The sequence below is a fragment of the Andrographis paniculata genome, unplaced genomic scaffold (genome assembly GCF_009805555.1).
Source record: "Andrographis paniculata isolate CXL003 unplaced genomic scaffold, ASM980555v1 Contig86END, whole genome shotgun sequence".
NCBI classification, from domain to species: domain Eukaryota; kingdom Viridiplantae; phylum Streptophyta; class Magnoliopsida; order Lamiales; family Acanthaceae; genus Andrographis; species Andrographis paniculata.
Window position 1 is genome coordinate 5,477,664 of NW_026137624.1, and position 19,516 is coordinate 5,497,179.

Consider the following 19,516-nt stretch of genomic DNA (forward strand, 5'->3'; position numbering starts at 1 on the left):
TTTTTCATGTGTTGTCACCTTGTGATTGGGAGCATGTTTGCGATCATTATTATTTTCGTATAATAATTGGGCCAAAGAATGTTCTAGAATTATATTTCGTATAAATCTCTAGACTTTTACATAATTGCACATGCAAGTTCTACTTTTATTTAATTTTAGAGCCGGCAAAAATTGATCCGATAAGAAATAATTGGGTTTGAATAAAAAATTTCAAATTATTTATGTATGCGGATCGATACGAACCCGACACGATAATAAACGGATTGGGTTAGGGTTGGGGCTCTCAACTCGAACTTGACACGACAATTCGATTATAATATATTAGTATTAATTAATATATTTATTATATATATAAAATAATCATAATTTAAAATTTTTTTCATAAATGAATTTAAACTAAGTCCAATTTTAAATAATTCAATCCAATTTACGCTCAAACCAATAAAAATCAACATAACACGACAAAAAATAATTTAATTTGAATCAAGAATTTCGACTTAATTACGTATATGGGTCAACACGAGTCAACCCGAACCCCACACGATAATAAACAGATTGGATTACGGTTGAGTAATTTAACCCATTTAAAATAATCGATCAATTGTCAGCTCTATTTAATTTGGTCTTAAATGTTATATTTTAAAATAAAAAAAATTATTGAATATATTAATTATTTAGATTTTTTTAAAACAAAATTTTAATTACATGTACAAACACGCTTTATGAAAGCAAGCAATGTTAATATAAAAATATTGGGTGTGTGCCAATTCTCGACATGTCTTTTGTTAATATTATAAAAAACTATATATTATAATATATATATATATAACCTAAAAAAATATAATAAAATAAATGAAAAGTACAAAAAGAAAAATAAATAAATAAATAATAGATATATACATATATATTTTTAATTACGGTCTAAAAAAGCATATTATTTTTTAATTATGAAAAATAGAGTAATCAATTTATAAATGTAACTTTGGTTTGGAAATGGTAATTGAAATCATTATTTCGTCTTTGTTTCCTTTGATTTTATTATTAAAATTTGTTTTATCTTTGGTTTGGAAATGATAATATATATTATTTATTTCATGTAAGATATATCATATATTTAACAATTATTTATCAAAAAACAAAAAATAAAGACACATAAAGAACCCATTATTAATTCGATATATATAGATTAATTTAAAAAATAAAATAAAAATAATATTATCCAATATTAAATGAAAATATATATATATATATATGTATTTTCTCTATTCATCAAATATATGTATATATTTTATTTTATTTTTCACAAAGAATACATAATTTTTATTTATAGCAAATAACTTTTATACTATTTAATTTATATAATTTAATATTCTATTTATTTACGTATATTCAAAATTTTGTCTCATCTCATTAATTTAATCGTAAATTTTACAAAATATTCTAAATTTACGTTATAATATTATGTTCGTTAAAGCTCGTGTAGAGCTCATGTGAGCATACTTTTTTTGTGTAGGGAGAAAGTAAATTTTAAGTATTGTTTTGGTTGTTGTAAATACAAAGAATTATGAAAATATTATAAATACATTTAATTTAAAAGAGTAGATTTAAATAAAGTTACTTAAATATAAATTTAATATAATGGTTCCATGGTGTAGTGGTTAGCACTCTGGACTTTGAATCCAGCGACCTGGGTTCGACTCCCGGTGGGACCTATTTTTAATTATTCTTATTTAATATAATAAAATTTTAATTTAATATAAAAATTAGTTTGAAAATTGTGGACAGCAGTAATATTTACTTCTTAGAATTAAAAAAAGTATATATCATTTTATCTAATAAAATTTTAATTTTATTTTAAATATTAGTAGTATTTTTTATTAATTTGAAAATTTTGGGTAATATTTTATTTTTAGATTTTTTTTTTTTTTAAAAAAAAAACAGAAAAACAACTGAGACCGTCAAAATAAGCCTGTTAGGCATTGATTTTGCTAGACAAGAATGGCGGCGAGGTTTCTGGGCACACCTCATTCCGCCGTGCTCAGCGCCGGTGGCTCTAATTCGTCAAGACGAAGAAGTATGCTCTTTATGCATCAGGCGAGTTGCAGACCTCGCTTCTGCGATTCAGGAATTTTCGGGAATACTACCTTCTCAGTTCATACTTCTGCTTCTACGCTAGGGTACGCATAACTATGAGTTAAATTTCCAGCTATCAAATAAGGTTTCGTTACTGCTCTCTTCGATTTATCATGGAGCTTGCTTCACTTGATTTTGCATTCCTTCTGAATTTTCGAGATTGAGTGTTGTTAGTCGGTTATTAAAGTTTTGGCTGAGGAAATTTCGATAGATCACAGACAATTCTCCGTCAATATCAATCACGATTATAAAGAAATTACATTTCTTATGTGGAATCAATGTTGAAGTTAAGTTTGATCTAAATTCTAATTTCCTCCGTTAGATCAGCGCGGCGAAGCAGAGTAGATGAGAGCGAGAATTACAAGCTCGAGGGGATAAGGCACTCGTTGATTAGGCAAGAAGATAGCATCATCTTTAGTCTAGTGGAGAGAGCTCACTTTTGTTACAATGCTGATACGTACAATCCCGCTGCTTTCCCCATGGACGGTTTCCAAGGCTCTCTGGTTGAGTACATGGTCAAAGAAACTGAAAACCTTCACGCAAAGGTACATTGAATGTGAATCTTTCCTGCGCAATCAGACTCGTGAATTGCATTCTAATGATTGATTCTTTGTTCAGCTGGGAAGATACAAGAGCCCCGACGAGCATGCTTTCTTCCCTGATAATTTACCCGAGCCACTGTTGCCCCCACTAGAGTTTCCAAAGGTACACTAAATTGCAGGGGAATCATCCATTGTTAGTTAGCAAAGAAGTATAATATATAAACCTGGATGTCATTGAGTAGTATAGCTAGAAAATCCAATGCCCCTGTTAAAATAGATAACCTGCAGAATCATGGATAACAATTTTTTTTTGCGAATGATCGATATGTGGCTAACAAAGAAGTAGAATAAATATTCCTGGGTGTCGTTGAGTAGTGTATCTAAAAAATCAAATGCTCCTGTTATATTAGATAACCTGCAAAACATGGATAACAAAAAGTTTTGCCAATGATCGATGTATAGCTTGCATAGAAGTAGAATATATAATCTTGGGTGCCATTTAGTAGTATAGCTAGAAATCCAATGCTCCTGTTAAATTCGATAACCTGCAGGATAATGGATAACATTTTTTTTTTGTTGCGAAAGGACATTGTATTAAAGAACTTGATAGCTAAAAGGTGCATCTGGATATTATGAAAGCTGTGGGCATCTTGTCACTAGCATCGGTGTTCAATTTTCTTAAAGATTTGGGGGTTTCTGAGACATGGATGGTTTCTAGTTTAGTGTGGAATGGCTCGTTTGCGTCTAATATGTGCATAGGATACTAAGTTCTGCTCTCTTACTGTTATATAGTTAGTTGGAGTGTTAAGAGAGAGCACTATTGAAAATCGTGCAGGTTCTTCATCCAGCTGCAGATTCGATCAATGTTAACACCCAAGTATGGAAAATGTACTTCCAGAACATCCTCCCAAGTTTAGTTAGAGATGGAAACGATGGTAATAATGCATCATCAGCGATTTCTGATACAGTTTGCTTGCAGGTACGTGTGTTGACAATTTTCTTTTTGTTGATAGATGAACTACCTGAGATTATTGCTTATTCGATTGAATTATATTGTACGCTTAAATCTTGATTTTAGAAAGAAGAATTACCTCGCACCTGATGCAGTTATCTGCTGACAGATACAAAAATATAAATGTAGTAGAGGTGGAATTCATCTCCACTTTTAGGTATGGTTTTCACTGGGATATGTGATACGGAAAAGATCGAAATAATACACAACTAATAAGAATCTTTATTTCATATAATGATTTCACTATGTAAAAAAACATTTGGGTAATAAGAAATAACATTATTGATCTTCCATGACAAAATCCAATTTATGATCAATCGATAGTTCCTTGTCCAAAAAACTTATCGAATTTATCATCTAGCAATAGGATATAAGATTTACTGAGACTTATTTACTGCTCACTGCTCGTTGCTCTATTCACAGGTCTTATCCAAGAGAATCCATTACGGCAAATTTGTTGCCGAAGCGAAATTCCAAAGTGCCTCCGAGATCTATAAACAAGCAATCAAAGCACAGGTAAGATGGCGCGCCTACATTTCTTGAAAAAACAACGTACACAGTGTCTGATAACTTTCGACTGTACGGTAGGATGCAAGTAAATTGCTGGATCTGCTGACATATCCGGCAGTGGAGGCTGTAGTCGCGAGGAGGGTGGAGATGAAAACCCGAAAGTTTGGGGAGGAGGTGAGCGCAGATGAATACGAAGGTAACAATGCGGAGCCGGTATACAAAATTAACCCGCAGTTTGTTGCTCAGATATATTTGGACTGGATAATGCCGCTAACGAAGCAGGTTCAGGTCGAGTACTTGTTACGAAGACTCGATTAAATGAAAAAGGAAATTAATCAACGGTCGTGCCTTATGCTATTTTTGTTTTGGACATAGCTCGGGAGGAATTTGAGCTGTCTATTGAGTATTGAGTAAATAAGTACTCTTTTGTATATTATAATTATAAGAAATAATAGTATTTTAATATAAAAAATATAATATATATATATATATATTTAAAACTAGCCTTAAATTTTTAACTTGAATTTGTTCTTCTAAAGTTTAATTTGATTCACTTGGGACTTAGAGTTGAAATGTTCACAGAGGCTAGAAGGCCCGGGCTTAAATAGGTGGAAATAGGTCAGGCCAGACTTTGATTAAATAAGTCAAATCTATTTCATAAAATTAAAGCTTGAGTCTGACTTATTGGCCTATTAAAATATACTATATCTAAAGCGTGCTTAGGTTTGGCCTAAGAGTCTATTTAAAAGTCTATATAATATATATTTTTTTTCAAATTTAATATTTGTAGAAAAATATATACTATTATTTATTATATATAATAAATCAGTTAAAATAAATTAATTTTTTAATTTTTATTATCATCAAATATATTTTTTATAAATTATAAATAATTAAAAACATAATATATTTATATTAGATAAAAAAATATACTATATAACTTAAGTCTATTCTATTTATTTAAAAAAAATTAAAAATATATTTTAATTTAGTTTTGTTAGTAAACAACCAAACCCGACCTTATGCAGAACAAAGTATTGGCCCTACAGGCCGCCTGGTCTTTTTGCATTCCTATGCAGAACTACTCTTGTAACACGTTTTATATTGATGGGTACAGAAAGCGTGTTCCCAGAAGTTCCCTGGTTTAAATAACGTTTTCTATATCCATGGATACAGAAAGCGTGGTTGGAAAAGATACAGAATGTAAAAGCGTGGTTTACGATATTACAGTTTAGGATAAGATACTTTTCGGCAGGTATCCCTTTTTGGCCTGTTCCATGGCGACGGCTTTCTCTGCCGTATGGCTACCGCCGGCGCACAGTAGTTTCATCGCAGTGAAAGCGCCAAAGCTGCTTCCTCCAATTTCACGGGGGAAAAAGCCGCTTCTTCGACGCAGACAAAGTGAATCACCATTTTCACCGCTTTGTTCGCGCAACCGCGCCGCTGAGGCTACGAGGGAAGATGAAGAGCAGAGCGATGAGATGTCGATAAGCATTGATGTTCTTAAACGCTTTATCGGTCTTAATTTGGGTAACTGGACTGGCTCGTTTCATGTAAGCATTGACAATTCCTTTGCTGGTTCGCGACTTTGGTTATGAATTTTGTCTAGATCGAGGCAACTCTAGCATATCCTACCGCACACTCTTTGGAACCAACGAAATGCGTGTAACATGTCATGTGAATTTATGTCAGTGCAATTTATTTGGTGTTTATCAGAAGATTGCTCTCTGTTTGAAATTTCGTTGGTCTGAGAGGCTCAATCGATTAGAGAATATTGTATTGATTTTGGATACTCTTCTTATTGCAATCTAAACGAAATTAAGTTCTGATGTGTGGATGCAGCAATTTGATGGCAACGGGAATTTGCTGCATAAGATAAGCACAAAGCTTGCTGCCAGCTCGTATGGGGAAGAAGAACTCATGAGTTTGATTCAATCGTAAGCTTTTATCTGGCTAGACATGATCTACAATGCTGCCTGTTTCCATAGCTACTGTTGTTTTTCTTATAGGGTTTTGCTTAGAAAAAACTTCTAATTAGGATCTAATGGCTGCATAAATTTCAATGCAAGATCAGCTAGGAGTAACAGTAAATACACAAACAACATAAGCACAAGAACAAGAAGAAATAATGGTGGAGATTCCCAAACTGGCGCTAAAACTTTTATATCATAAACACCAGAGAATTACAAACACTGACAGCACCCTGATATTATACACGAGACTAGCCTGTTTTTCTTGTTAAAAAGATCCCTCAATGCCTGTCCCGCAAATTCTTCCTCTGTTTATACCTAAAAATCTAATTTAAATGCAGTTTTAGTAAACTTACAACTTGAATTCAAATATTTGTATTCCACTCTTGCGGTGTATTTGGTACAAGGAATGATATTGCATATAAAAGAGAGAGAAAAGGGAATGATGTATTGTGAGTGGAACATGAGAGAATAAATTGATTAGGAGAAAATGTTGAGTCGGGAAAGAGTGGGTTTCTGTAAAGCGGGAATCCGCTGATTAATTTATAGCTAGCAAAGAACTAGAATATATATAATCCTGGGCGTCATTTAGTAATATAGCTAGAAATTCAATGCTCCTGTTAAATTAGTTAGTGAAATTTTTATTCTGAGAAAAAATACACGAATAAACACACGTAGTATTCTCAATTTTCATTTCTCTCCACTTCTACACACATGGGAGAAATGAAAGTAGGGAATAATAAGAAATGATTCATTTCTCACTTTTGAATTCTCTGTTTTAAACAAACAAGATACCCTTGTAGTCTGTACATTTGTTGCCTTCCTTGGAGGTTTTACTGGTTTTGTTACTCACAGGTTATACATAAAACAACCTCCATTTAGTGGTTTTGGGACCCCAGATGAACCGGAATGGTTTGAATACAAGATTAAAGAATCCAACATGTTCACAGTGGATAAATATCAGCAGGTGAAACTTCTTTGTCACCAGAAACCCAAGAGTTGTTTCAGCTGTATATATATAAATTTTCTTGGTAGTTAAGTTTGACATTTTAATGGATTTGGTTGAATATGTATTGACTATAGTTTGCAGATTGGATTTTTCCCCGAGGAGAAGGCGTTCGCATTGAGATATCAGACAGCTGGCATGTTGGAGATGGTTATAAGACAAGGTGTGCTGGGTGAAGATGATACTGGAGAGGAATCTCCCAGGTACTTGTTTCTTTGTTCGAATAGTAATTGGATGAATAATCCATGCTATTAAAATCTTGATGTAATTATTTTGGAGCTAAGTAGTAACATGTAACTCATTTTGGTTTCTTGTATCAATTCTACTTGATTTTGCGGAGATTGCCTTTTCAGTTTTTATGATTTAGCTTTTGTTTCAACAGAAATTTAAAGCTTCCTTCTCGACGACCTGCCATTGTTTGTGAGAACTGCCTTTATTCACTCGTGAGGGATGCAAGAATCAGAGCTTTTCATATCTTGGACCCGAAAGGCATACTAGAAATGCTACTTGTATTCCTGGAAGAAAGAGATAGCACTGTGATTAATCATCCTTCCTTCGGCAATTTTAAGGTATCTTAGCTCTAATATCTGCAGAACACTTCTCTATATGATGTATCAGGATATATTAAGGAGCCCATGTTAAAAATATCCATTGTAGGATTCAGATAGGCTCACTCCTCATTTGGGGACATGGAAGGGCCACTCTACGACGAAACGCAGTGGTGTTTATGGAGCTACAATAGCCGAAGCTGATACAATTGCTACCCTCGAAATGACACAGGATGGTCAGCTCATCCAGGTTTGGAATTCTACTCCAAGATTGTCTCCATTCGCTATATATCGGCTGTAACAACCGACATTTCCATGATTTTGAAAATGGGGCAGGACATAAAATCTAAATCAGATGGCAAGGAAACAGCAACTGTCAACTGGACAGGATCATTGTCAAACAACCTGATAACATTCGATGGAGGTTTTCAGGTGACATTGTTGCCTGGAGGCATGTACATGGGATGCCCGACCGATGTGGCGAAGAGTGTGCAGGAATTAAAGTCTTTCCACCTCGAACTCTGTTGGGCCGAATCGCCATCCAAGCGACAGAGGCTCGTTCGCACCTTCGACGCCGAAGGGCTTGCGGTTTCGTCGACATATTTTCTTGAAACAAAGGAATGATCACACTCTATGCTCTTCGATCGAATTTTAATGTCTTTGGATAAGATATCTACTATGCACACGTACGTATGTGTTTCAATTCATGTGTATTGTATGTCACATTATATATATACACACATATATATTCTTCTTGTTTCAAGATGATAACAAGAATGCGGAGCAATCAACGCCATTGACGGCCACCGAGCTTGTTTGACATGAGGCAAGAAGTTTCTCTACGTCTTATTATATATATATAAAGATATGTATATATATAAAGATGTATCTATAATATGAAATATAGGTTATCCTGGGCCCACAGGTGTCTCCTTTTCTGAGTGCCACGTGGTGCTTACTCAATCTATCTATGCAGACAGCGAGGCGGGATTTAGGTGCAGTTCCGTACTGGAGCAGGAAGTCGATTTATTTATTTCCTTACAGGAGGAATCAGTAGAACTTCTTTTGTTATTATGCCTGCCATTTCTTTCGATAGTCTTACAGAATTAGGAGTATGGGCGAAACAATGGAAGATGGGAAGCACATACCGACGGTCGAGGTGCCGCCACGTGGCTCCATGGAGTTCCTGACGGCGGGGTCGGTTTTAGGGTTCAGCCCAGGTCCGATGACGGTGGCGTCGAGGTTATTTCCAGAGCAGGGGCAGTTATCCTTCACTCAGCTCTTAGCTGGGGCTAATGGAGGTTTCTTGTTGAGTAATGATTTTGTGGGAGAAGAGGGGAGAACAGAGAGGTCGTTTGGCGTGGGGCAGAAGTTGAACAGAGAGCTGAGTTCCTCTCATGGATTGCTTAATTCCCCTGATCAGCTTTTGTCTCCAAATCAGGTAAACCGTTGTTTATATTTGCCTTTAAAGCTGCTGAATTTTGGTTTTGAGCACTGCTTAGGTTATTTAATTCAAATTTGATTCAAGCTTTTCTGAAATTTCTTAAGTATAACTCCGGCTTGGTTAGGTACTCTGATTTGAATTCATGCAATATATAAAACTATGTTGGACAAGATATGGCTTGTATGAACTGCTTTCTTGTTCAATTAATTTATATATAGAGCATTTTTAGTATGTTTAGGGAGAGTACTGCTGAAAGTACCTGATCATACCGCATATCTAATCAAAATTTTTGGTATATTAAAAGAATGTACTAATATTGTACCGAAAATTTGGTTAACCAATATATATACCGATACTCTATTGATAATTTGGTATACCGAATAGAATAGCTTGTTTAGGAGTGAGCATTAGTCGTTCCAAATAGAAAAATTCTATTTTTTTTACTGTTTGATTCATTGGTTCGATTCAATCCAAAATAGAATTTATAAATTTCAATTTCGATTTAATTATGATTTTTAATTTTGATTATCCGGAATAACCAAAATTTTAAAAATATAATAATTTTATATTAATAAATAATATATACTCCCTCCGTCCCATAAGTAAATATCCATTTGCTTTTTGCACGTAGTTTTAGAAATAGTATTATATTGGGATATAGTAGGAATAAAGTAGAAATGACTAAAATAACTTTATTAGTACGTGTGGTAAGGGCATTTGTAATAGTACAGTTATTGAAAAAAAAAGGAAATGAATACTTTGTTTTGTTATGAGATGGACTAAAATGGAAAAATTGATATTTGAGTATTAATCTATATTAATAAACCAAACCAAACTAATAAAGGAAATTTTTGTTGGTTTGGTTTTAAATCGAACTGACCTAGGTTTAGGTTTGTTCGATTTTGAAAATTCTCGGTTCGGTTTTTATTTCAATTTTTACGAACCGAAAATCAATCACAATTAAAAGTTTGGGTCTGTCGACGTATGCGCACCTCTAAGCTTGTATAGTATTGGATATAAGTTTTATACCAAAATACTGAAATTAAAAATAATAAATTTGGTATTAATATACCAAATTAAAGTATATTCTGAATATCAAAATATCAAACGGTACTCAGTATTTTAACAGTAAAACAATTGGATCAACGGTATTACAACTGGGAGGGGTTGACTTCTTTTGTATATCCAGAGACAAATACTTTTGTTTTAAATAATAATTGGAACGTCGTGTGAGAACAAAAAAAGCTGAAGAGATGAAAGAGCTTGCAGGTTTGTGGTTTATATTCTAGCCCGAAATGAAATAAAGAGACAGGTAATGGATCTAGTGTCGATCTCGGTTGTCTATGGTTGGAATCATAGCTTTTCTTACATCGGTTGCATACTGTATATGGAGCATATGTGATCGATGTGTACGACATTTATGCACACTCGTTTCTAACATATTTATGACAGATTGGTATGCCCACAAGCTGCTTATCCTATTTCCTTCTTTAACATACTGCAGAGCGCTTTCGGGATGTCCCACCAGCAGGCCCTCGCACACGTTACAGCACAGGCGGCATTGTCTCAATCCTCCACTTGGAACCAGGCAGAATTTCAGCGCACATCTCTTACAAATGCTGTGGAAACATCGACAAACCTCTTGTCCTCTTTGCCGGAAGCAAGTGATAGACAAATGTTGTCTAGTGTTTCGGGTGATTTACCAGCTAGTGATGGCTACAAGTGGAGAAAATATGGGCAGAAGCAAGTGAAGGAATGTCCTCGAAGCTACTATAAATGCAGTCATCTCAACTGTTCTGTTAAGAAGAAAGTCGAGCAATCTTTGGATGGTCGTATATTTGAGATCGCGTATAATGGACAGCACAACCACGACCCTCCTCAGCCTAATAAAAGAGTAAAAGATGATCATGCGCTGAATCCCAACATGAAGTCTGTTATTACCAATCAAGATTCTGTACCCGAGAATGATATTGTCGAAGATATTCTAACTACAGTGGATGAAGAAGATGCTGATGAACCATCCGCGAAGAGAAGGTAGAATAAATCTCTCTTTGTTCTTGTTTTATTGTCTCTCTCGATTTATTTGATCGCATTAAACATGTCGCAACGAATGTGAAGGAATGTTCGGGCATCCGCTCAACCGGCTTCCGTTAAAACTGTTGCGGATTCGAAGATTGTGTTGCAGACTAGGAGCGAAGTGGATCTTCTTGATGACGGATACAGATGGAGGAAATACGGGCAGAAAGTAGTCAAGGGAAATCCCCATCCAAGGTGCGATTGTTCGTTTAGATCCTTACTATTGTATGCTCGATTGTTCGTTAAGATTAAGATGATTAAATAGTTTAATTAAAATAAAAAAATTATATACTCTTTCTGTCCCATTGAAAGGATGTCATTTTCCGTCACAAAATAAGGTTATCATTTCCTAATTTAGTAATTGTACTACCTACTTAACGTAATAAATACCTTTCCAACTTACATTATATTACACAAATGTCATTATTTTTATATTACACAATACTAATAGGGGTATTTTTGTCTTTTTCATTACAACCCATTATAATACTAATATTAAAAAATCTACGTGCCAAAAGTAAAAGTAAACGGCAACCTTGCACCGGGACGGAGGGAGTATTATGATTTTTAAAATATAATTGGAGTATATAATTATATTTCCAAAAGAAAAAGAACAAATTACGTGGGACAGACGAAAATAAAAATATGGGACAAATTAAGTGGGACAGGAGCAATATACTCTTTGACTTTTGCAAGCATATTTAGGTATTTTTTTTTTTTTTTCGCTTTCTGACATTAATGGTGTTGAAATAATAATAACAAAAAATAGAAGTATTTTGGTATTTAGTTTGAAGATATTTTTATTTTAAAAAGAAAAAAGATATATTTGACTAGGACGAAAGAAGTATTTATTTTACTTGATTAAAGATAGAATATTATAATGTGTTATTATTTTGGGCTTTAATCAATGTCAGAGTTTAGTCGATAATCAAAGTAAATAATTAATTAGATTTGAGAAAATAATATTATTCCTAATCGCCTTAAGTTCATAAGGGTCTATTGATTTTATATATCTTATGTAGTAAGTTCAAGGATGTTGTATAGGTTATTATCCTGTGCTGTCAGTTTATGAGCTGTAATTATATTATATTAGCATAAATATATTGTTGTTGTATGTCAATATTTGAAGTTTTGTCCGTATCATATCGAATAATTTTATCAATCCTTGGCGCAGGAGTTACTACAAGTGTACAACAACGGGCTGTAAAGTTCGAAAGCACGTCGAGAGGGCATCATCAGATCCGAAAGCCGTCATTACCACGTACGAAGGCAAGCATAACCATGAACTCCCGCCAGGAAGATTTGTCGGCGCTTCGCAGCAAAAGAGGAAGAGTTGTTCAGGAAATAGAGATCGAGACTGTGAAAACAAAGAACAAACGATGATGAATCTACAGCTTAAAGAACAGATTTTAGCATGATGCAATATATATATATATATAGAGAGAGAGAGAGAGAGAGAGAGTGATACGTAGTCTCATGGTTTATCACGTGCTTAAGTTGGATTATAAGAATGTTGTTTTGTGTTGTGCATGCTCTGAACAACACATCACCGTGCGAACATTACATGATGTCATTTGACAGGAGATAGGATTACTACATGCTTATACACAGTGCATGTTGATATAATATAAATATATCATATGAATAAAAATTATATGTTATAGTCTCAACAATATATCGTGTGTTGTTTAACAGTACATAATATTATTACAAACAACATATTGCTTATGTTAGTATAATATAAATATAATATATACAAATATAATACATGAATTAGCACAAATTATAGTTTTATACTCCCTCTGTCCCAGATACCATGTCCACGTTGCCGTTTCTGTCTGTTCCACGTACCATGTCACTTTTCTTTTTTGAAAATGATTACACACTTTAATCTCATTTTAAATTTTTTAATTTTATTTTTTTTAATTTTAATTAAACTAATTAGTTATCTTAATTTTAATTTATAATTATTTATATTATAGGATAATTATTTTTACTAATATATTTTTAATTATCTACTGATTACACCTCTCTTCCTAAAATACTGTGTCTACGGAGAGACGATATTTGGAATGGAGGGAGTACAACACACACAATGTAATGAGTTGAGTTGAAAAATCAGGGTTCAAATAAATACCTTAACCATCCCATTTGTCACCTTGCTTTTCACACCAAATTGTATGTTTTTTTATCCTCTAAATTTTGGATTTTTTTTAAAAAAAAATATATATTTACAGTAAATACTTTTTACATGTTATTTAATTTATATTTTTTAATATTATATTTATTTACAAATGTATTATGAGTATTTATAAATTTAATTTGTCAATTTTCTTTCTTCCATCCTAGTAATTTTATTTGTATATTTTTCATTTCAAAAGATTACAAATTTTAATAAAAATGTGTAATAGTTAATTTTTTACTTTTTTATAATGAAAAATAATATGTTTTTTTACTATCTATTGATTAGATAAGATATTAATCTAAACTTATAAACTCGACAAAAGCGAATCAAACTAAAATTAACAATAAAAAGTAAAACACATTATTACTCCACAATCCCATCGCTTACAACAAGAAATCCTTCTTACTCCTCAGGCGATCCAGGACCACACTACCAGAGCCAATCCCAATTAATCCCCACTAAAAAACCCATCAGGACCCAAACTCCATGCCCCTCCTACAAACCTAACCTAAAAACATAAAAAACAAAACAAAAGAAGAGAATGGCGCGAGCAGAGAGAGCAACGGGCAATCAGAAAAGAATGGCTTCCCTCCGTCTCATGTCCGCGCACATCTCTCCCACCCACCCGATTCTGCAAACCACATGGCGATCGCGCATTCCTCCCTCCCCTGGGTAAAAAGCTCCGCCCTCCCCATCACCTCCCCCCCTCCACACCATTTCTTCCCAATTCCACCCGCCGCCGGGGCTGATGTTGTAGGGGGCGCTGCGCTGTGCGGTGGCGGTGCTCAGCTCATCCCTACCCCCTCCAGCATCCGTCGATTAGGGTTTTGGTGGTCAGGCCATGGGTTGTATCAGCTCCAAAAATGCCAGGCCTGATTCCCCAGACCTATACGGCGTCGTTTCCACCTCCAAAGCCAAGCGGATTCCCCTCTCCTTTTCCTACTCTTCCTTCCTACCCGCCCAATCGCCGCTGGAGAAGATCACCGAGGAGGAGGATGAGGAGAAACATGTAATTTCCTTGAATTCGGGGCATTCGGGAAATTTGAAATCCCTAAGGAGAGGATCCTCCCGTAGAAGGGCTGGCTTTAGCTTTAAGCTTGGGAGATTGACTGAGGGCGAGCTTGTCGCCGCCGGCTGGCCTGCTTGGCTCTCCTCCGTCGCCGGAGAAGCCATTGACGGATGGTTGCCTTTGAGAGCAGATTTGTTCGAACGATTAGATAAGGTTGGATAACGGTCCTTCTGTTTTATGCTCGCAAGGTGTTCGATGAAATGTCTCTGAGAATTTTTACTTCTTATTTTTGTAATGTAGATCGGACAAGGTACATACAGCGATGTTTACCGCGCCCGCGAGCTGGAAACGGGTCGATTCGTCGCTGTTAAGAAGGTTCGGTTCGATAATTTCCACCCGGAGAGCGTTCGATTCATGGCTCGTGAAATCACGATCCTTCGCAGGCTTAACCATCCCAATGTCATGAAGCTTGAAGGAATAATCACTTCCCGATTTTCGAGTCATATATATCTCGTCTTCGAGTACATGGAACACGACCTTGCCGGGCTGCTGGCTTCTCCGAACATCAGATTCACCGAGGCGCAGGTTTTGTTGTCCATCCGAATTTTAGAATTGTCGAATGAAATGAAATCATTTTCACTGTCGCTTTTGGATTTGAACTTTTTGCAGATAAAATGCTATATGAGACAGATATTGAGCGGAGTCGAACACTGCCACTCGCGCGGCGTAGTGCATAGAGACATTAAGACATCGAACATCTTAGTCAACAACGAAGGGATTCTGAAAATTGGGGATTTTGGGCTTGCAAATTTCATGAGGCCTAAGAACAAGCAGCCAATGACTAGCCGTGTGGTGACGCTGTGGTACCGCCCGCCTGAGCTTCTCTTGGGGGCGACCGAGTACGGCGAGGCCGTCGATCTGTGGAGCGTGGGATGTGTCTTTGCCGAGCTTTTTATCGGAAGGCCAATCCTCAAAGGCAGAACTGAGGTTCGAACATTCGTTACAGTCGATTTTGTTTGAATTCGTGATCTGTTTCGTAATAATTGCGCGATTTATGGATTTGGGAATGTTCAATCGATGCAGGTTGAACAGCTGCATAAAATCTTTCGACTCTGCGGATCCCCGCCCGACGAGTACTGGAAAAAATCGAAACTTCCTCTGGCTAATATGTTCAAGCCGCAGTATCCGTACGAAAGCACGCTTCGCGAAAGATGTAAAGAGCTTCCGAAAAGCGCCGTTAGCCTGTTGGAAACTTTCCTCTCTTTCGAGCCTTACAAGCGCGGCTCAGCTTCGTCGGCACTTAATTTTAAGGTCGGGATTGCTTTAAATCGAATTTTTAATTTTGTTTCGTCGCAATAGCGTCGTCGTCGTCATATCGTTACTTTGATGTTTTTGTCATCAGTATTTCCACACAAAACCATATGCTTGTGATCCTGCAAGTTTGCCGCAGTACGCTCCGAGCAAAGAGTTTGACGCCAAACTTCGGGATGACTTAAGAAGGTTTGGCGAGATATATATATCTGTATCTATATATATATTACATGTATCGACGCGGTTAATCGAGGTTGTCCTAACTCCAGGAGACGATCGGGGCACACGGCGCAGCCACACGGAGGTACAAGAAGCTCGAGAAGAGTCCAGAAGCCACTGCAAGAATCGACAGACGCATCCAAAGTCATTCCGGCCGAGGTTCTTTTCCTGTTTCGTCTCCGGACAAGTTTCGTTTTCGGTGTCTGAACCGTTAAAATGCGACAGGTTGGCGACGGTAATAATAAGAGGAGCCAAGGCGAAAGTTCCAACGTGTATTCCAAGAGGAGAATGGCATCGACGACAACGTCGCAGGGATCGAACATGTCAAATTCTTACACAGGTCAAAAGGCGACCGCGTCGTCGTCATCCTCTTCGAAGAGCCGGCATTACATTCCCTTAGAACAACCACCGAAGCTATTGCAGGCGGATGACATCGCAGCAGTAGACATGGATGATCTAGAAAACAACGATTCCTCAGACAGGACATGCACGACAACGACGACGAACAAGGATGCCAAGCCGGATATCGGCGATTCCTCCAATCTTTACGCGCCTCATGAGCCGTACATGGTAAGAAAACTCACTCTAATTACAATGCTCGATCGAATACATGTGCGATTAAATTAAACTTAACTCGTATTTTACTCGCTTTTCATTATTTCGACGTGTGACTTTCATTTGTGAAGGCTTTTGTTTCGACGCTTGTTATAGGATGCCGATAACAAGAAGAAGAAATCCCAGGTCGCATTCTCAGGACCGGTGATATATCATTACGAAGAAGTTTCTTACAACGACAAAGACCATCCGGTCCAACAAGTTCGCCAAAGATCGCGATTCTACCAAGGTAAGAAAAAATCTTCTAACAATAAATATATATATATATATACATACATATGCTCAAGTCACCGTCGTGCTGATTTGACCAAATTGACATACTAACTTGAAGCAGTTAATATTTCATCACAAGACTGTTATAAATAAACATGTGCTATAATTGAGTTATCGTGCTGAAATCAAAATATATTGTATTACATAAAATTATATAACGTATTATTGATTATACGCTACTTTTTTACGTATATGTGCTGATTGGGTTAATCAACATAGTAACTAAAGCGATATTTATAATCTTTCCTTCTGCAATCTTTATATTACTATGTTATTTTACTATTTATCAATTATACTTCAACTCATTTTTATGGGCGCGGATCTCATGCTTTTCCGGTCAAATCATATGCCACAAAGGTAAATAACATATATTTCTACATAATACAAAAGTATGTTGTGTTATCATATATTGCGATATATATAATATATGATGTTTACTTGTATGATATATGTTGATCCGATCAAATCAGCATCATATTGATGTGACCAGATCAGCATGGGCTCCGTGTCCCATTTTTATCGAAACAATCTTACAAATTATCTTATTTTACAATTTTATCAATTGTACTTCAAAGTCCTTTTTTTTTTTTTTTTTTTTTTATCTATATACCTAGACAAGTATATAATCGACATAGGGAGTATATATATTTATCGAACACATTTAAATTCTTTGTCGCACTCTCTGCAGATTCATGATCGAGCTAGATGGATCCAAAAATCGTGCGCCGAATGGTGTGAATAGACGCTCGGAGAGAAGAAGGATCGGATCGATATCGATCGATCAGTAAATATATTTTGATTGTAGATGTGATCCTCTTTCCCTTTCGATCCGAGGAATATATATATGCATGTCTAAAAACCAAATTGTTGGTACATTCTGTGTCTTGTTGTTTTTATTCTTTCTTTTTTCTTTTTTTTTTTTTCTCTGGATTAATTCCGACCTGAATCCTCTGCGTATATATATATGTGTGTATGAATTATGTATGTCTTTATGTCTCTTTTGATCGTTGTTGGTGTAGTGGTCAGTTTTCGTGTTTGATTATGAGTTTCTTTGGTGAATCAAATTATTTGTTCATGATTGAGTTTGTTTGGTTTGTGTTTTCCACTCAAAAACATTAGGAATGATTCATTTAATTTGTGTTTTAATATAAATATATAATTAAAAGAAATTTATAATATATATTTAAATGTTCTAAAAATTATATTTGAATTAGATATTATTTTATAAAGAATAATATTTTATATAATATAAATAAATAAATAAAAATTTAATTTATTTGTCTATTAAAAAAAATAATAAAAAAATGTGAATTATCATATTACATATTATATATAAAATAAAAAAAATAAAAATAGAAGTATATGACCTCACAGTTTGAATCCACGGAATCCACTCCACACCCCTTGTTCATAACGAAAACTCATATATTATTATTTCCTTCTATCGCCGTAAAGGGTAACATTTATATTTTATGTTATTGTATTTAATTTTTTTATATAAATTTCCTTCGTAAGACATGAGTGGAAGTATTTTTGCAATTTTTTCTTTATACTACATTTTGATATAATAATTAAGATTCAAAGATCACGACAAAAAGTAAATGAAACTTTAAAATCGGAGGAAGTTACTATTTTATATTAATGTACTAATCTTGTCATTTTAAGTTGCTTTAACTCAATTATTTATTTTTTAATTTAATAAATATGGTGCCTATAAGCAGGTTGATTCTGACTTTTATTCAAATATATTTATTTATTTAAAAAATAAATAAAAATATTTAAAAAATACAAGTGATTACTTAGAAAAAAAAAAGAAAATATTTGAAAAAAAATATTCTCTTCGTTTTTTATTTTTCGTTCGTCTCAAAACAAAGTTATCATTTTCTAATTTAATAATTGTACTACCTACTTTAACATAATAAATACCCTTCCAACTTACACTGTATTACACAAATGTCATTACTTTTATATTACGCAATACTAATATGGATATTTTTGTTAATTTACGTACAAAAAGCAAACGTCACCCTTGTTCCGGGACGGAGGGAGTATTTGATTTAATATTATTCACGTATTTCTATTTTAGAGTTTGTTTGATCATAATTTAAAATTAATCTAAAATAAAATTTTGATTTATATTTTTATTTAAATAGTATTTTGATATAATAATTTATAACAAATTAATATATTTTATTAAAAATTATACCAAGTTAATAATATTGGTTTCGATTTAAAATCACAAAATAACAGATTCTTATTTTACAAAATAGTATTGGGAGACTACTAGTACTATATATTTTGAAAATATGTAAGTTAGAAGGGGGGAATAAAAAGTAACTTTTCTTTCAAAATTACTCTTAAGGTTTGTGTATTTTCGTCATCTCCCTACAGCAGGAATTGGTATTAGTTAGCTAGCCTTTGCAATTCCTTTATGCTACCGCACCGTGATTCGTATCGTGACGACGCTATCGCCCAATACTCAACAATTAGGGGCTGTCGTACAACTTCTCTAGATACAGGTCGGCAGCCGCTCCAGCCCCGTCCTCTGATGCTCCGCCACGCTCGCATTGTGCTCCTAGTCCTAGAATAATCTTGATCTTACCTCGGACGATGAGGCCCACCCTTAGACAATCCTTTTGCTCATTTCGTTGGACACCGATATC

At 34.8% G+C, this 19,516-nt stretch overlaps 4 protein-coding genes and 1 non-coding gene across 7 annotated transcripts; all 5 read left to right on the plus strand.

Annotated features, from left to right (window-relative positions):
• The first annotated feature begins 1,640 nt into the window (after nt 1–1,640).
• TRNAQ-UUG (transfer RNA glutamine (anticodon UUG)) lies at nt 1,641–1,712 on the plus strand. Its single transcript has one exon. It is a non-coding gene; the product is annotated as a tRNA-Gln (tRNA).
• Nucleotides 1,713–1,973: 261 nt separating this feature from the next.
• Nucleotides 1,974–4,536, plus strand: LOC127242010 (chorismate mutase 1, chloroplastic-like). Its single transcript, XM_051261344.1, has 6 exons — nt 1,974–2,177; nt 2,456–2,678; nt 2,752–2,838; nt 3,511–3,654; nt 4,111–4,203; nt 4,276–4,536. The coding sequence occupies exons 1-6, from the start codon at nt 1,999–2,001 to the stop codon at nt 4,513–4,515; spliced, it is 966 nt and encodes a 321-aa protein (XP_051117301.1). The 5' UTR covers nt 1,974–1,998; the 3' UTR covers nt 4,516–4,536.
• Nucleotides 4,537–5,380: 844 nt separating this feature from the next.
• LOC127242009 (uncharacterized) lies at nt 5,381–8,714 on the plus strand. 2 transcript variants are annotated; one of them, XR_007836680.1, is made up of 9 exons: nt 5,381–5,750; nt 6,040–6,134; nt 7,023–7,134; nt 7,258–7,376; nt 7,556–7,742; nt 7,831–7,971; nt 8,058–8,407; nt 8,486–8,547; nt 8,629–8,714. XR_007836680.1 is itself a non-coding variant. In XM_051261343.1 (7 exons), exons 1-7 carry the CDS (start codon nt 5,475–5,477, stop codon nt 8,343–8,345), a joined length of 1,218 nt encoding a protein of 405 aa, XP_051117300.1. In that variant the 5' UTR covers nt 5,381–5,474; the 3' UTR covers nt 8,346–8,477. The 2 variants fall into 2 exon arrangements, 1 of the variants encoding a protein (XP_051117300.1); XM_051261343.1 differs by lacking the exons at nt 8,486–8,547; nt 8,629–8,714 and having other exon boundaries at nt 8,058–8,477.
• A 121-nt stretch (nt 8,715–8,835) lies between these two features.
• LOC127242008 (probable WRKY transcription factor 4) lies at nt 8,836–12,914 on the plus strand. The gene is made up of 4 exons (XM_051261341.1): nt 8,836–9,162; nt 10,670–11,199; nt 11,284–11,436; nt 12,416–12,914. The coding sequence occupies exons 1-4, from the start codon at nt 8,836–8,838 to the stop codon at nt 12,657–12,659; spliced, it is 1,254 nt and encodes a 417-aa protein (XP_051117298.1). The 3' UTR covers nt 12,660–12,914.
• A 1,052-nt stretch (nt 12,915–13,966) lies between these two features.
• Nucleotides 13,967–17,855, plus strand: LOC127242474 (cyclin-dependent kinase C-2 C-like). 2 transcript variants are annotated; one of them, XM_051262033.1, is made up of 9 exons: nt 13,967–14,648; nt 14,736–15,020; nt 15,105–15,422; nt 15,519–15,746; nt 15,838–15,935; nt 16,016–16,124; nt 16,191–16,535; nt 16,677–16,809; nt 17,542–17,851. In XM_051262033.1, exons 1-9 carry the CDS (start codon nt 14,268–14,270, stop codon nt 17,547–17,549), a joined length of 1,905 nt encoding a protein of 634 aa, XP_051117990.1. In that variant the 5' UTR covers nt 13,967–14,267; the 3' UTR covers nt 17,550–17,851. The 2 variants fall into 2 exon arrangements, with proteins under 2 accessions (XP_051117990.1, XP_051117989.1); XM_051262032.1 differs by having other exon boundaries at nt 14,736–15,422; nt 17,542–17,855.
• The last annotated feature ends 1,661 nt before the right edge of the window (nt 17,856–19,516 follow it).

Bases quoted from the DNA above. Each gene is read 5' to 3' on its own strand.
- LOC127242010 (XM_051261344.1), top strand. From the start codon at position 1,999: ATGGCGGCGAGGTTTCTGGGCACACCTCATTCCGCCGTGCTCAGCGCC. The intron at 2,679-2,751 runs GTACATTGAATG...TTCTTTGTTCAG, and splicing joins CTGAAAACCTTCACGCAAAG to CTGGGAAGATACAAGAGCCC. The intron at 3,655-4,110 runs GTACGTGTGTTG...CTCTATTCACAG, and splicing joins CTGATACAGTTTGCTTGCAG to GTCTTATCCAAGAGAATCCA.
- LOC127242009 (XM_051261343.1), top strand. From the start codon at position 5,475: ATGGCGACGGCTTTCTCTGCCGTATGGCTACCGCCGGCGCACAGTAGT. The intron at 7,135-7,257 runs GTGAAACTTCTT...TATAGTTTGCAG, and splicing joins CAGTGGATAAATATCAGCAG to ATTGGATTTTTCCCCGAGGA. The intron at 7,377-7,555 runs GTACTTGTTTCT...TTGTTTCAACAG, and splicing joins ACTGGAGAGGAATCTCCCAG to AAATTTAAAGCTTCCTTCTC.
- LOC127242008 (XM_051261341.1), top strand. From the start codon at position 8,836: ATGGGCGAAACAATGGAAGATGGGAAGCACATACCGACGGTCGAGGTG. The intron at 11,200-11,283 runs GTAGAATAAATC...ACGAATGTGAAG, and splicing joins GAACCATCCGCGAAGAGAAG to GAATGTTCGGGCATCCGCTC. The intron at 11,437-12,415 runs GTGCGATTGTTC...TCCTTGGCGCAG, and splicing joins AAGGGAAATCCCCATCCAAG to GAGTTACTACAAGTGTACAA.
- LOC127242474 (XM_051262032.1), top strand. From the start codon at position 14,268: ATGGGTTGTATCAGCTCCAAAAATGCCAGGCCTGATTCCCCAGACCTA. The intron at 15,936-16,015 runs GTTTGGCGAGAT...TCCTAACTCCAG, and splicing joins CTTCGGGATGACTTAAGAAG to GAGACGATCGGGGCACACGG. The intron at 16,125-16,190 runs GTTCTTTTCCTG...AAAATGCGACAG, and splicing joins CCAAAGTCATTCCGGCCGAG to GTTGGCGACGGTAATAATAA.